At 40.7% G+C, this 17,097-nt stretch overlaps 1 protein-coding gene across 6 annotated transcripts in view; it reads right to left on the bottom strand.

Annotated features, from left to right (window-relative positions):
• The window catches only part of tbc1d4 (TBC1 domain family, member 4), a 34,365-nt gene extending 17,268 nt beyond the window's left edge, over positions 1-17,097 (bottom strand). For 2 of the 6 annotated variants that reach the window (XM_024286483.2, XM_024286485.2), the window contains exons 1-11: positions 15,783-17,097; positions 6,475-6,603; positions 6,153-6,396; positions 5,268-5,512; positions 3,762-3,851; positions 3,542-3,646; positions 3,336-3,468; positions 3,170-3,261; positions 2,982-3,092; positions 1,952-2,074; positions 1,470-1,529 (exon numbers count right to left, since the gene is read on the bottom strand). In XM_024286483.2, the coding sequence (XP_024142251.1) occupies positions 1,470-1,529; positions 1,952-2,074; positions 2,982-3,092; positions 3,170-3,261; positions 3,336-3,468; positions 3,542-3,646; positions 3,762-3,851; positions 5,268-5,512; positions 6,153-6,396; positions 6,475-6,603; positions 15,783-16,304 (1,854 nt within the window). In that variant the 5' untranslated portion in view covers positions 16,305-17,097. The remainder of the gene's footprint in view (positions 1-1,469; positions 1,530-1,951; positions 2,075-2,981; positions 3,093-3,169; positions 3,262-3,335; positions 3,469-3,541; positions 3,647-3,761; positions 3,852-5,267; positions 5,513-6,152; positions 6,397-6,474; positions 6,604-15,782) is intronic. The other 4 variants (XM_024286487.2, XM_024286488.2, XM_024286484.2 and 1 more) reach the window with 3 other exon arrangements.

Below are 17,097 nucleotides of genomic sequence, written 5' to 3'. Positions count from 1 at the left end.
GGTAGCCCTGCCTACCTTGTACAAAGCCATTCTGATCTTCGTTAATAATATGAGGGAGAATTTTCTCCATGTCACTTTTTAACGTTTAGGGTGTCCCAGAGTCGTCGTTTTTTTGTGCTGGCTGTTTGTAAAATCAAGGGTTTGCAATGATACCACATGCAGTACCAGATTTGTACTGGTTCTTCAGGACACGTCCAGTACTGGTATCCTAATCTTAACCCAGTACCGGTTTGTGCCCGGTACCATATCTGGTTACACATCGCGTTACTGGACCGGTTCTGCTTCGTGACCTGGAGGTTGGGAACCCGTGATTTACTGGGAACAGCCAGTATGTCTAAAAATGACAACTTGGGGACACCCAAAACGTCAAAAAGTGACGTGCAGGAGTCCTTAACCAAACGTCAATATGTGACGACCTGGGAATGAGAATGTGTTACACAACTAGATCATATGACAACAACAAATAGCTTAATTAAAGACCCACTATGATGACAACATGTTCTTGCGGCATTTTTCCTGATGAGGACCTACACTAAATCACCAAAAGTATTGGATCACTTGTCCAACCAATCAGAATCAGGTGTCCTAATGACGTGTCCTGGCCACAGGTGTATCAAATCAAGCCGTCAGGCAAACAGACTATTTTTTTTTACAAGCATTTGTCAAACAATGGGCCACTCTCAGTGAATTCCAGTGTGGAACTGTTGTAGAACGCCACCTGTGCAGCAAATCCAGTCATTAAATGTCCTAAAAAATATCCACAGTCAACTGTCAGGTCTATCAGAACAAGATGGAGGAGTTTAGGAATAACAGGAACTCAGACACCAAGTGCTGCTCAGCAGAAACTATGTCATAGAGAGCCGCACAGTTTTTTTTTTTTTTTTTTTTTTTTACCTAAAAGCAGAATCATCATAGTTAAAGGACCACTGGGAAAATATGCCTCTTTGCTAAGAGAAACTATGACTTAAAAAAACAATTGCACAAGTTACTTTATAATTTCTATAAATAAACAGCTTATTTTTTATTGTTTTTTTAAACTACATGTGAACATTTGCTTGTCACTAAAGCTTCTTTGCTGTAAATCAAATATATCACAGTGGTGAAATGATAACCTGACATCCAACTCCTCACTCCATCCCCTTTGGTCACAAACTTGTACCAAATTCTGCACACAAGTATGAAAGTGTCTCCAGCAGCCTCAAATGGTTCACTAACACCTCTGTAAACACATTCTTTGCGGAAATATTTAAACTTTTGGCTCAGTGCCGCTTCACCCTGAAACTATGTGAGAAGAGTCTAGTGTGGAGGGTTTTCTCTGTGTGAAAGGACGACGATCGCCTCTGCAGAGCCACCAACACTGTCACAGCTATTTTTCATCCCAGATAGATGTTATTGCGCAACAAAACCCCCACGCAACATGTTCTTTAAAGAGGTAAAAAGTGAAATTCTTCAAGCAAAAAAACACGTACTTTTTCAAAACTGCTGATGCTTCCCATGCTTCCCAGGCGGTCCCGCATCCGGCTGGCACCCTGGTCCAAAAAGAGAAAGAAATTAAAGAATTAAAAATGGAAAAATCCACAACTCCTTAACATGGTTTTATTTGTGTTTTTATTTTGTTCTAAATAAAAGAAAAAGGAACAGCACCATGCTGAAAGAAAACAAAATCCTTACAAAGAGATTTAAAAAAACAGATGTTTCACAACTTAATGACTTTTATTCAAATGTTGTTCAGTAACACATGCGTCCGATAATAACAGATGGCAGCACAGGTCTCTGATTGCCTGGATTCTTCCACAAAGGAATTATTCTGCCATCTCACCGGCAGATATGGGTCAATCCAAATCCCTTGGACGACGGTGACACAGAAACGGCAGGCGGTACCAAGGCCGAGCGGGAAGATAAATATGTGGCTTTACTCCGTCAGGGGCAGAGAAGTAAGAAACCGACCCACCCTCGCAAAGATGTTCTCCAGGGAGCTGGTGAGGGACGTGCGGGCCTTGCTCTTGAAGATATCCAGTTTGAAGCGACTGCTTTGGGCCGTGCCGTCCCCCGCTGCAGAGCTATTTCCTGCATTCTGTCCCCCCCAAAAACACATCATTAATAAATGAAATGTTTTAAGCTTAAAAAGAAGATAAGAACATGCAAAAAACCTCAAAACACTGAGATACTAGTAAAAATACTGTTATAGTTTTTTTTTCATTCTGCAACTTAACTGCAAATACCAGACTGCTTTAAAGTGTGTAAAAAATTAAACATTTCATTATTTTCCAGTTTGTTTTGAAATTTCCCTTTAAAAGATTTGCTTACAAAAAAAAATAAGAGGTTTGGTTTTACCAATATTTTTAGGTTGGCCATTGAGTTCACCCCAATTTCCGTTGATGAGTGCTTTTTTATATAAGAAAATTCAAAACATATTTATTCATTGAAAAATCTGCACAAAAATGACTTAATGAAATGTAAAACATTCATCCATCCATCTTCTTGTCCGCTTTTTCCCTTTTGGGGTCGCGGGGGTGCCGGAGCCCAACCCGGCTACTGAAGGGCGAAGGCGGGGTACACCCTGGACAGGTCGCCAGTCTGTCTCAGGGCCTCAATCACACACCCATTCACTCTCACATTCACACCTAGGGGCAATTTAGAGTCACCAATCAACCTATGAAGCATGTTTTTGGACGGTGGGAGGAAGCCGGAGTCCCCGGTGAAAACCCACGCATGCACGGGGAGAACATGCAAACTCCACACAGAAAGGTCCCAGCTGGGAGTCGAACCGGGGCCTTCTCGCTGTGAGGCGAGAGCGCTAACCACTGCGCCTAATGTGCCTAATCTGTCTCATAGTTCGGGGGGCCTTTTACCCTATAGGTCTAAGACAAAAATTAAAAAATAGACCATTCATAGATGGTGAGCCTCATAATCCGGTGAGCCCAATAGTGTAGCCTATATTTTGAACTTCTGATACGTCCTCAGCCTGAGGTGGCAATTACCTGGGGAGATTCTCCAATGTGGAGGTGAGACTTCTGCTTGGCCTCGCAGATCTGCCTTAGATAGAGAATCACCAGCTCATTCTCCTCCTGGTCTGACCCTGGTTTTTGTTTCTACAGGTAATAATCACACTCAATCAAAGCAGTTGTGTTGACCTTGTGTGTTCTGGTTAAAAAGAAGTAAAACTCACTTGAACTTTCTCAAAAACCTCCGCCTGCTCGTTGTCGGTGAGTTCAGAGAGGTACTGTTGGATGGCTAACTTCGCTCTGGGCGGGTAAAGACCTGGAAACCAGAAAGGAAGCCGTGTGTTTGTGAGTCAGGAGATGTCTGGTTGAATCCCTGCTAAGGAGGCTTACCCTCAATCCTCTCGCAGAGTTTGTGCAGGCCGTGCATAGGGCAGGCTTCGCACAGCTGGATTTGGGTTTTGTTGCTTTGCAAGGCCGCTGCGGTGGAGAAGGCCTGCTTCAAGGTCAGCATCACCTCGTCTACCTAAACACACAGAAAGACAAGCTCTACGCCTAATCCACATCAATCTGTCGCTTAAACCGTGTCAGCTACTCACCAAGGATTCACTGGCACACTGAAAAACGTAGCACACGTACTGACTGGGCCCAGAATCCAGCGGGTCACGACAGATAAATCCAAAATGGTCTGTCTGCTTGATACCCTGAGAAGACAAAGAAAACAGAAATGAAACACCTTTGTCTTTGTGTGTTCTGGCTCAGACTGCAGCTGAGTTACAAGCTTTCAATGTAAACACTCAGACACAACACACAACCCACCTGACAGCAGGATGAGATATCTTTAAAGTTCTTCTCCAGCACCACCGTTTTACTGTCAGGACTTATGAGGTTCACCTCGAAGCGTCCGACCTGTGCAAAAACAAAAATAGACAGATAGAGTGACACTTCTCACGGTATCCTTCCCACAATGCTCCCCTCGTGCTGTTTACAGATCACAGCGTAGCATTGAGCGAGCTGGATCCCATTGTGAAGTATCACATGTCCACTAGCAAAGCCTGCGCTGCAAATCAAGGCTAACACGTCTGCTCCAATGATTTTTCCCATAACTGACCTCTTTGTAATCCACTACATTGACTGTGCTGCTCTAGTTTTTTTTTTTTTTTTTTTTTTAATTAGCCTCAAGATGAGATGGTGACAGAGTGTGAAGAATGGCAGCTGGATGTTTTTCAGAAACAGACGGCTTTTACTTTGGTAGGAGGGCACATCCACCGAACAATGTATTATACATTTTTTAACAAAACAAAAAAGAAAACATAATAAATAAATAAAGTAAGCTCTAATACTACTCAAGACAAGCAGACAGGGGTCTGCAACCATCAATGCTTAAAGACGCATAAAGATTGATTTTTTTTTTTTATGAGCTACTGCCCAATAGGAGTCACAAAGTCTGATGCCATCCTTCAGAAAATAAACACTGCTGTGTGTTTATGTTGTTGTTCCTTTTATGATAAATGTAAATAAACTATTATTATTACTTTTGAATATATAAAAAGAAAATATCAGTTTTTTTTCTGATGCTTATCATTTTTGATAGAGGTCCCCATCACTTTTTAAAAAAAAAGCCATATATATATATATATATATATATATATATATATATATATATATATATATATATATATAGATATATATATAATATTAACAATTTGTGTTATTGTAGCCAGGAGTTTATAAATCAGAACTAAGTGACCTTTTACCATATATTTTGGATGATGAGGCACATTTAAAATCCTTTAAATTTTCAACAATTCCAAAATCCACTTTATAATCAGTTTATATATGAATGCTTACTGATCTTATTGATTTTCTGTGGTAGACTGTGCTACAAAATCTATGAAAATGTCTTAGTATGACTTTGGTAAATTACAAAATTTTGAGAGATTATGGGTATCGTAGTCTGGAGCCTCCCTGAGTGATACATTCTCCTGTATCCTTCACCTGCTTGTGAATGAGTGGAATAAAGTTTGACTCGTTTTACTTTTTTGTTTCACTTGATGCACCATATTGTTCAAAAATAAATAACTTTTTAAAATCGAAGCAGTTTTATATTTTCTTAATAATTGAGCTATAATGGAGCACATGTGACCTCAAGTTACAGACCCCTGACTTAAACTGTTACCCCGCCCATTCCATTTCTTCAGTTCCTAAAGAAACGTGGTGATATAAAGCGTTTTACAGGAAACTTTTAAGCCAAGTTACATGATAGAAATCTGTCAGCAATCACTCTGCAATCCAAACACTTCTTTGATGATGTTCTTTTCCAACCTGAAAGAGCATGGTTCGGTTCTTGTCTGAATCAGAGGGCTGCACGTTGTTAGGAGCGCTGGCGTGTCTGCGGCGCGTCGGCCCCATGATTCCAGCTTCCCCCGGCTTCCTCTGAAGACTTCCTGCCAAGCTGCTGCAGCGCGTGCGAAACTCCTGCGGCTCCTCAAACCCGGAGTCCTCCAGGATGCATTCTGGGAAGGCTCCTCGCAAGCTGCTCTGACTGGAACTGATGGACAAGCCTTTACCTGGACCAGACAAAGACACGCAAGACCCTTTATGAAGCTCTGAAATATGAATGAGGTCCAAGAATACAACTGAGCCTGTCATCACATGGTCTGAAACTTTAACATGAACCTTTGTGAGAGTTGTAAACTGAATGGTTTAATGCGAATGGTGGTGGAATGAAAACACAAACACAAATATTAAAAAAAAAAAAAACATTTTTCTGGCTCTGAACATCTGAAGAAAATTAAATAAAAATAGTCCTGCACTATATAGTTTTTTAGTAGTTAGGGGTTAGGGAGGGAATTCAGACACAACCATAGACTTCTACTGAGAAATAAACAGCTATCACTCTGTCATTCTATTTATCAGAATAATTATTATTGCTCTGAAACCTTTTTTTAACATTTTATTTTCCTTTTTTTTTTTGTACGGCAAATTATTCAAGGTATAAACATAGAAATGTTGATTAAAACTAAATTGGACCAATCCCTGTTTATTGACGATTTCTGGCTACAATATAAAAAACAGAGACTGAATTGACTTAATTTTGTTGGAATCGGACGTAAGTCATTTTCAAGTTTTAAGTTCTCATATAGTCAATGGCAGAATACCTAGAAACTAGATGTGGCATTTAAGATCTAAATCTGACGTCTTCATTACCTTCACTCTTACCTGCACTGATGTCCTCCATGCCAGGAGCATCAGACTCCTCCGTATTCTTGTTCAGCACAGAGGAAAGGGGGTCCCCTTCTTCCCCCATGAGAAAATCCACAGGAGCGCTCTCCGTGGACCCTCGCTGGCCGTTGAGCAGTCGGAGGCGCTTCCTCTCGGTCTCATGCTGACGAAACTTGTCGATGCAATCGTCAATGAGGGAGATTGGAGCCTTCTTGTGACCAACTGTGACCTTAATTAATTAGAACCCAATGATTTAAAGACTTTGCCGGACAAAATCATTCCATCTGTTGAAGGGGATGACATTTACCTTGCCACAGTACAGCACTTCAAACTTCTGCGAGTTGTAAAAGGCCTCTTCAGTTTCCTGTTTGGGCTTCGCGTCTTCCTTAAGGGCAGATTTTGACACTTGTCGAATGCTGCTGATAACCTCTGGAACCTGCAGCAAACACAGGAAGTGCAGGCTTATGACTGCTGTGGGATATTTTTAGACAAGGAGTTGAAGACAAACTGCAGCTCATTCAACAAATAAACAACTGATGGTTTCAGCAAAGGACACAAAAACACATAATTCCAGCCACAAGTGGGACAAATTCTACTGAAACTTCCAGAAAGTCCAATCAAACCAATTATGATTATCAAATCAGTCATAGTTATTCTTTTGATGAAGGTCTAACCAACAATAGGCAAAAAAAAACTCTAAAATGTTATCAAAAGAAAACAGGAGCTGAGGAATACCTGAACCTTCAGGCTTTGAAGACAAAATAAAGAACTTAAAGAAATGAAAGCCTTGACGGTCAACATGTTTCAACGTCCTGTTTTGTGTGATTAGTCGGTTAAAGGAACGACCTGTATTCATGCCACGAAGGCTTGATATGTGCAAAAAATAAGCAAAACACTTGATTTTAAAAGCCAATGATGGAAGTAGTTTTTCAAAAAGAAAATTCCTGAAAATATGAAGTAACCGGGTCTTAGGAGCACTTTACAATGCTTCAAATGATTTACTGTAGATAGAGATCATATTAAACTTTCTCCCTCAAATGGAAACACGGATGCTAGATTTTATGCACGTTTAGGTAACATTGAACATCTGAAAGTTCCTTCCACTTTTAAAATGTAAATATTTCAAATTAAAGTGAGGTGATTGTGTTTTAGTGTTTTTAACATGTTCTCGTAGGGTTTTTCTCATGATGGAGTACGTAAATGCAGAAAATTAAGCTTAAAATTGCATTTCTGAGTAATTATTTATTTAAACCTCTGTGAATCAGGAGAAGTTGAAAAAGTGTCGTTTGAAAAAGATCTTATTTTTGACATTGTTGACTTGTTCCACTTGCAGACGACTAGATCCATGCACGTCTTTGGCTTCTCATCTGAGCTGGAATCTAGCTCAGAACCGAGCGGCTAGATAGCATCGATATTGCTCGCCATTTTTGTTGCCCCGGTAATGTTAGGTTGGGGGTGTGAGGGGCTGTAAGCTAGAGGAGAGAGTGTAAACAGAGGGATGACGGGAAGTGTGGGCAGGCTTACTCCACACCGAGAGTCCCACCCACAACTCAGAGGCAAATTTCTAATTAACTCCCGCAGCTCTGTAGAAAATATGTCCAAGAAAACGACACAAGTTCATTGATTTGATCAAAAAACAACATAATGTCAGATAAAAAAAACTTTTAAAAAGGTGATCGAAGTGGGACTCTGAAAGCTTTGCCAAATAATGCTCTCTGGATAAAAAATAAGCATTAAAGCAAAGAGTAATGTAGTTATAAAACTTAAAGTGCAAAATGAAAAAGTATTATTCTGTGTTTTGTGATTGTTTTGGACGACAACCCTGGAAAGGGAAGTTATGTAACCTCAGACGTGTGGCTATAACGACAGCTTACCAATAAAGGAAACAAAACAGGATGGGAATGAAACAAGGTTCCAACAAACGCAATCCAGCGTAAACACGAGAGACAAACGTGTCTGGTTTATAGCTGCTGCGGCGTGAACAGATTCTCTGAAGAACTGGCCTGTCAGTGGCGATAGAGAGCTGTATTGATTCACGGTTGAACGTAAATGGTGCAGCCGGCAGGTGTATGGTCAAACATGCTTATTCAGTAACTGACTTTCCAGCTGCTTTTTAGGGATCCTTTTAGTTTTCAAAGGTTAAGACACATTTTTTCTCCAAATCTGGGTCATCAAAGGTGACAAAATCAACAGAAATCCAGCTAGATCCCTGTGTGGGAAAAAAGACCTGTCTCAGCTAACTTTGTTGACACAGTTAGGTCAAGATAATTAAAAAAGACCTGTGACTGACAATCCCAGCTGCTCTTTCTGGTCACCATGGATAATAAGTGACAGCCATTTTAAAGAGCTGCTGTCTGATGTTCAAGAAAGGTGACACCACAGCACCATTTGGTTTGATTAATTACTTGTTATCAACTTTCCTTGATGGGAAAACAGAGACGTAACCTGACTGGGAGTCTCATTCAAACATATCACCTCGTTAAAAATGCTATTGCTGCTGATTTCACTTTCACTCAGCAGCGTGTGGATTTGTCAAAAGGCCCTGGGTGTGAACTCGGTGGTACTGGGTGTCAGCGCTTGAGCGCAGCTTTAAAGCTTAGCAAACATTAGGCTTGTGCTCGGAGCAGAGAGAGAGCCTTGAGCACCTCTCTGCACAAGGGTTACACACATCCCACCTCCCTGCAACAGGCCGTAATAAAATTAGATCATGCAGCTGGCAAGCTGTGCCGTCTGCACCATTAACCATAAGTGGGAAGCAACCCATTAGCTTAAAACTATCTGCTGTTAGGACAGTGATTATGTGAACACAAGACGAGAAAGGATGAAGCTACGTGCGAACTTACATGTAGATTAGGGAAAAAAACAAAAAAACTAGATTATAAGATAGATTTTTTAGTCAATAGGCTGCAAAAATGTTTTCGGTGTTTAGGTTTTTTTAAACCAAGTGGCAAAGTTCTGGTTCCAAAAACAATAAATGACTGGAGCCAGTCTTAGGTCCACCAAGTAACCACTGGAATCTTGGTACAAATGCAAACCACCAAACTCCACCCTGAAACTCTCACCAATGGAAGAACCAAAATCTCACCATAAATTATCCAGTCCATTAATGAAATCGGTTGTCTTGTCCCCTTTGCAAAAAAAAACAATCATAAAGCATGATACTCCCACCCCTGTGCTTTATAGTGTGGGTATGGGGTTGTGATGTAATTCAGCATTCTCCTCCCTCCAAACATGGCAGGTGACCATTACACCAAAGAGTTCCATTTTGATGTAATCTGACCACGTGACATTCTCCTCCTCTGGATCATCCAGATGGCTTCCGAAGAACTTCAGACAGGTCTAGACATGTGCTGGCTTAAGCAAGGGGACCTTTGGAGCTATTTAAGATTTGAATCCATGACAATGTTGTGTGTTACTATAGCAACCATTGTTACTGTGTTCCCAGCTCTCTACAGGTCATTGACCAGTTCCCATGTAGTTTTGGACTGTTTCCTCACCGTTCTCGAGACTATTTGTATCCAACCAGGTGAGATCTTGCATGAAGCCCCAGGTGAAGAGATTTATCTTGAATTTCTTCCATTTTCTAATAATTGCTCTATCATTTGATCTCTTCTCCCCAAACTATGGTTAGTTTAGATTGGTTCATACGAATCTTATTCAGGTCTACAATCTTGTTCCTGGTGTCCTTCAACAGCTTCTTGGTCTTGGTCATGGTGGAGAAGCTCCACTCTGAATGTTTAAGGTATGGAGAGGTGTCTTTTACACAGATAACCAACTCAAAGAGGTGACAATACAGGTAACAAGTGGAGTAGGGCTGCCACAAACAATTATTTTAATAGTCGACTAATCACAAATTATTTTTTCAGATTAGTCGACTAATCGGGTCATGGGGAAACTGGATTTAAAGAACAGATCTTAACCATTATTAGCGTTATACTAGTTAAAAATAAGATACATAGCATTGAATGAATGCTGTAAGCTGAATTTGGCCACTGAAGATGGTGAAATTGATATCTGAAATCACTAAAGCTAATCGCTGAAATCGCTGAAGCTGATAGCCAGCTACAATATTAGTTAAATGCGAAATTAGCCGAAAAAACTGAAAAAAGCCTAAGTTGCCTGAAACAGCCAGAATGTAGCTGAAATATGAGTTAAACTCCAAAATAGCCTAAAAAACCTTAGTAAATGCCAAAAAAAAGTCCAGAAAGCTAGCATAATGCAATTATAACTTTCAACTTTACTACACTCTGACTCCATCTAATATATTATAAGGGCTAATCAACTATTAAATTAGACAACAACTGTTTTAATAGTCGATTAGTCAACTAATCGTGGCAGCCCTAAAGTGAAGGACAGCAGAGCTTCTTAAAGAAGAAGTACAGAATTCCTGTTTGTTTGTTTGTTTGTTTGTTTGATAAAAATACTTATTTTATCTTTGAACACAATATGAGTTCCTGCATTTTTTCTTTTTACATTCTGTCTTAAATTGTACCTATGATGAACAATACAGACCACATATCTTTTAAGGTGGGACACGGTGCTCGGTAAAAATGCTTGGTTGGGTGTTATCGTGAATTTGCTTACACGGCTAACGTGTAGCGCTGTCGGACTGTGTTCTTGTACATGTTACTTATGAGTCAGAGTAGTCACAGTAACGTTTGTTTTTACAGTGTCAGTCTGATTGTTTACAGGTTACAAACAAGGTTGGGAGATACTGTGAATAAGCTAACATGGCTAACGCTTCTACCGTGGCTAACATGTAGCGCGTTACAAACAAGTTCAGGAATTACTCTGAATAAGGCTGCTAAAGTCCGACTGACAGACAGACTTAGCTGGCCCTTAATGGGCTTTATATTTCAGTGCGCCTTTTATATGACATGAGTTTGAAAATAGACCATTCATTAGTGGTCTGCCTTACAATACAGCGTGCCCTATAGTGTGGAAAAAACAGTAATTAATTTTTTTAAAAGTAATTTTTTACATTAATATTGATTTAAAAATTAACTAAATGAATGGGACTGAAAACAGCTATATATGAGTTTATATCAAATTCATTTTTTTGTTGGGTTGACCATCAACTCAAAATTTTACTTAGATACAAACTAATAATTTTAAATGTAACAAATTATAGATCTTTTGTTAATTGATACAATGTTTAACTTTTTTTAGTGTAAGATTAAGGGGACTAAAAAAAGAAAAATGTCATACAACATGCCTCACCTACTTCATACTTACTTAACCTCTTGCATGCTGTTTAAGCGTTTGCTGTAATTTGTTGCCCGCAGCATGCCCATAGATAAAAAGCCGCATGAACAGTCACTGAGCAATCCACGACTTTGATATTTTCTGCAGGCCACCTGCGCGTCCTGTGCAGATTTTTGCCCACAGACAGCCCGTATCCACCCATGAGGGAATTGTGACTAAGGCATCATAAGAACCAAAACTTGCCTACTGCATTGGACAAAGTTCATGTTTCTATAAAAAGCACACACGCCTTAATACCATTGTAAGATGAGCTAGGTGATTAACACCACATAACTGCAGCTCAGTTACACAGCAGTAAAACAAAGGGGATTTTCTTTTAGTAATTACACTTTGAATTGCAAATAATATGTCGGCAATGACTGTAAATTTTTACAATAAATCAGTGGATCAACCCATCTGTCCATCGAAAAGACAACCAAGTACTGAAAAATGAATCAAAAGAAAAAAGCAAAAACACAAAAAAAAACTTACTAAAAAGAAGATGCTCAATTTTGGTTGAGTCAGCAGTCTTGCTATCTTATTATATGGTTTCCTGGTTAGCAGGAAATGTTGGTACACTGACTCGAACAATAACCTCGGTATTCTGTGAGGTTTTTGTATGTGACACTACAAGAAAAAGCTCAAGACTGGAAAGTGTTTTTAAACTGGTGGGCAGATAATGCTTGACCTTGTTGCATAGAAGAATAAAACATGTATAAACTTGGTCCTGCTTAGAGCTTAGAGAAAAGGAGTGCACTGTGCCCTTGTTCTAAATCACAGCAAAGGTTAAAAAAATAAAAGATTTCTGCACATGCTCAGATTGCATATTTCAAAACAAGGGTAAAAAAAATGTTAAATTTGTACTTACTGCTACCATAGCCTTACTGAGTAACTCTAAAGAGGTCAAAGGTTAAACTCTGAAGGGTGGCTGTTTAACTGAAACTCTAATCTGTATTTGATTATTTTGGAGAAAATGTTAAAAGCAGTTAGTTAGCCTTCAACTGGATAGAATACAGCAGCTGAAGTTACATTTCAAGTCAAAGAGGTCAGTTGGATCCTAAGCACCAAACACCTCATGCATTCTCTTTTTTTTTTTCCTAAATGAAAAAAAAAGTTTATTTTAAATCAATAAAACATTAACTAATCCTATAAATAAATGACAGCCATTTTTAAGCTTTAACGTCATGTGAAGACTTACGACGTCTCCTTTAAATCTCAAACAACAGCAGCATCAGATCATGTCATAGACCAAAACTGAAAGAAGCCTCTAGTGTGTAAATGTGCAAAACAGTAATTAGGAGGTTTTTTATAACTTTGTTGACATAAGCAGAAAATTTCCAAACATGCCAACAGCATGCCTTCGAAACAACACAAACTTCTGTCATCGATGACATCTTAACAGCAGAGTGCTGTACGTGACAGACACACTGGTGGAATAATCCCCATGTTCCACGTGGCTCTCCTTTAAGTGGTTTCTGGCTGCTCAACCACTTCTTCAGTCCTGTTTTTGCCTGTGGTGCTGTTTATTTGACAGTTTTTTTTTACTGCAAACATTTGAGAAGCCGATGAGTGAATGTGTGTCGTTTCTTTCCATGCATTCACATCAAACATGATACAACAAAATGAGAAAAGTCGAAAAAATAAAGTACACAATAGCTTTCAAAATTGTTCGCCAGCTACAACCACTTTAAAAGGTAATTTGTAGGCATAATTGTCAACAGCTAATCATTTTTAACAAACTTTCTAAAAGCAGGCATCATTCAAACAAAGCAAGACTTCACACTGATGGATCGCTGACTCTTGACTGGATTGCTGCCTGACGTCTGGACATGATTTGACTGGTTGGTGCTTAAAAAGCTCAATACTTCAGAGCAGGCACACCTGTGAAACTTGAATCTGCAGGGCAAAAAAAGCATCTACAGAAGAGAAAACTTGAAATAAGTGCTTAGTGTATGGGAAACCTGTTTTACAGCCACCTTCTATTTACATCACGTCCTCCCACTGTGCACTCCCACTCCATGGGCTGGGTTTTAAAGGGGCAACTGCATTTTATAGAGGATCTTTGATTTAACTAAAATATTGCTTTTCCATTATCATTTAAACTCCATGAACGGTGTTGTTACTGGTTTATCCTGGTGTGGAGACATAAGGAAAGTCACTATCTTTGAGGAAAAAACAAAATTACTCATTATAAAGTGAAAGGGAAATCCAAACAACAACAACAAAATGAGGATTTGAGACATTTGAGTAATTTATCAGGGATTGCTTTAAATCTTGGATTTGCTACCATCCAAGGACCATTTCTGGTATAATAACCAACAACTGCTCTATCAACCACTGGTTGTGGTGTGTTATTTAAGGCTGTTTTAGCACAGATATAGCTCTACGTTGACCCAGTGACCCCTCTCCAGTGCAGAGGGGTCACTGGGTCAACATAGAGCATAGGGACACAGAAACTACTGCAATGTCTTTTTTTTTACTCAAAAAAACAAACATAAGAAGAGATCAGGGTGATGGCATTTGCCTGTTTCTCAAACTTTAAGAGAACTACAAAAATACAAAACCCTTCAGGATAATACAAGAGAAGTCTAGAACTATCAAAGAAATGGCAGAGACCTGCTATGATAGTTGACCCCTTAACATCCAAGATGACACCTGAACAACAGGAATTGTCTGTGATGGAATCAGCAGATATACATTGATTGCATAAATACTACACTACTGTAAACTGTTGCTTCTTTTCGACACTTCAAAATTCGCTAGAATTACGCTAATAGCGCAAACAGTTGAAGAGTTACAGCAGTCGAAAGAATGTAAACACTAAAGCCAAAGGATTAAACCATGTGATCACATGACTCATTGGTTTGCATGGGGTAAATATCAAACTAGTTTTTGTGTTAGTAATAGTCGAAAGTCATGATGTCTTTAGACTCCAACTTTTAAAAAAAAAGGTCATCAGGTCTACACCATGCTAGCACCATGAAAACAAACCGCTCAGTGGAAGTGAGACTTGACTAAGAGGAAACGCTCACCGTACCGTACTACTCCTTACCAGAGTGGACCATCAGTGGAAACAAGTCTATAGTAATGTATTGTATATTTAAGAAAGTTGTTGAAGCCAAGTTAATGTGCTTATTTTGGTCGTAAACTCAATGTTCCACATTACTGTAAATTAGGACTGACTATTTTGTGTATTAAGCCATCTATTGGTTAGCAAGTACTGATCTGGTTCCAATTTCATTTTAAAATGAGACACGAGGAGGGAATGAAAGTGTTGCTCTTTGGAGACGACCACATGCATGAAAGCATAAATGGTGAATGAGCTAACAGCAGCAAATATCTGTTGATGATTGCTGCCAAACAGTTTTGAGACACAAAAAAGTCAGAAAAACAACATTTAAATGGATGAATACTATCATTATGTTACAGATCCATTAACATCTTTGTTTTCCTCGTCCGAGCTGCAATCTGGCTAAAATTGTACAGCTGAACAGCTCCAACATTTTTGTTGCTCTGCTAATGTTAGGTTGGGGTTATGAGGAGCTTGCAGGAGAGAGGGTAAACAAAGGGATGATGGGATATCAGTGGAGGCTTACTTCCACAACAGGCACATTTCTAATGAACTCCAGCAGTGCAGCACAAACTTTGTCTCACAAAATGACAGTTTGGTACTTCCTCTCACCATTGGAAGGGGAAAGGGGACTGGAAGGGAAAAGGGGCGGGGTTGCTCCACACTAAAAGTACCGCCCAGAACTCAGAGGTGAATTTCTAATTCATTACAGCTGTTCTGCAGAAACTATGTCCCAGTAAACAGCCTTTTTGGGTCTAAAAACAGCAAAATCGTGATTAGATTACCGCTGGGAACGTATTTAAAATAACTCAAAAGATGATCAGAATGTGAATTCAAAGAGTTGGATTTGAACTAAGACATCGATGGAGGTTAGGGTTAAAATTCTGCCCAAGTATAACAAATGAATGGCATTCAGAGTAATGTCCTTGTAAGAATAGCTGTGTACACACACACATACACACGTGCGTGTGTGCACAGCAATGTAAGAAGGTCCACGTGTTTTCTGGGTGTGTTGACCTTCAGGAACTGAGGAGAAATATCCACAACTCTCAGTTTAATATAAAAATCAGTGACCTAAATGCTTATTGGCTAAAAAATATATAGTTTTAAACATATTTACAGAAACAAAAGTAATCTAATAGATGAAAACTTTTATGTCTGATGAGATTTATGAGTTTAATTAACTAAAAATGACTGGAAACACCACTTTGACGACTTCTTATTGGTCAATGTTTGCTTTAAAGATGTTCATATAACAACTTAATACAGTAACCCAGCTTGTAGCCTCTATCCAGGCCTACCTGGTTGGGGTCGGAGGCCTTGAAGACGTGACAGGACATCTCGGACTCCGGGTTGTCCGGCTGTCCGCGCAGCAGGTACGCGAAGTAGGAGAGGTCGTTGCTGTTGTGGATGAAGCGCGCGACGAGCTGCGCCTTGTGCTCGAAGATGAACACGGACGAGCTGCTGCTGCTGGTCGGGACGCAGCGGATGAACGGCGAGTGGAGCAGCAGCTGGACCTCTCTGGGCTGCATGACGGGGCCGAAGCCGCCCTTCTCGCTCCTCCGGCGGATCTCGGCCACCAGCCACGGCAGCATGGGCAGGGTGGTCCGCCTGTCCAGCGTGCACCAGCCCACGTACGTCAGCGCGAACGACTTCCCCGCCGTCTCGTCGCGGATCTCCATGTCGGCCAAGCAGACTTGGAGCCTGAAACTGGTTTGACAACAACAGGGATTCTCTTTCACGGGTTCTGGAGCTCTCGGTTGCGCATTAGGTGGAGTTGTTAACTTTGCATGTGGACATCCACAGCGATCTGTCATGCGCATGTGCTGCAACCTGCTGCAACTTTCGACAAACTAAATCCAAATAACAACAAACAGCCCTGCTCTTTCGGTGATTTAGAGGGGGTCTGCAGAGGAGGCCATGGATGAACAACCCAGTTTCCTTCCCTGCGCCTCCGCCCGCAGAGGCAGTCTGCCTCACTGTAGGCTGATGTCTTCTCCAAGGTTGCCGCCTGCTAAAAACGTGGCTCTGGATGGTCCCCGTGTAAACACAAGTGGCCCAGAGACATCGGGTTCCTTTGACGCGCGGCTCGTTTCTCCGAAGCGCATTTACGCGTCCACCCGCGACGCGCGTAACGCGTTATAGCAGCTCATTTATCCAAGTCTGATTTCTGTTTGCTGCGGTGAAATGGGAGACATATGCTCTGATTCCTGTTTTTCGTCCTGAAATAAAGCCTTTCATTTGGGATCCTTTCTTCGTCAACGCCTTTGGAGGCGGAGCGCCCCGTGTGCGCTGACAAATCCGCCCAGCCGGCCCCACCATGTGCCGCGGAGAGCGCGCAGCCGTGGAGCTCCGCCCTCCTCCGCAGGCTGATGGACGGTAAGAAAGTAAGCAAGCAAGTGCTCCTCAGGGCGGTTTGAGAGACAGAGAGCTGCTCTCTCTGTCTCCGCTGAGTGCTGACCCACTCTCCAAAGCTGGAGTGGAGGGGAGAACCCGCACGTGTTTACAAGCACATCCTGCTGAATCGTTTTGGTGGAATCCCACCTAATATTGCATACACAGGCGAAGAAGAGTCCCACCCCCACCCTGCTGAAGAGCCCCCCCATATGATTCCTA

Source organism: Oryzias melastigma, linkage group LG21 (assembly GCF_002922805.2).
Source record: "Oryzias melastigma strain HK-1 linkage group LG21, ASM292280v2, whole genome shotgun sequence".
In the NCBI taxonomy this organism is placed as follows: domain Eukaryota; kingdom Metazoa; phylum Chordata; class Actinopteri; order Beloniformes; family Adrianichthyidae; genus Oryzias; species Oryzias melastigma.
This window is presented reverse-complemented; position numbering and strand designations above follow the sequence as displayed.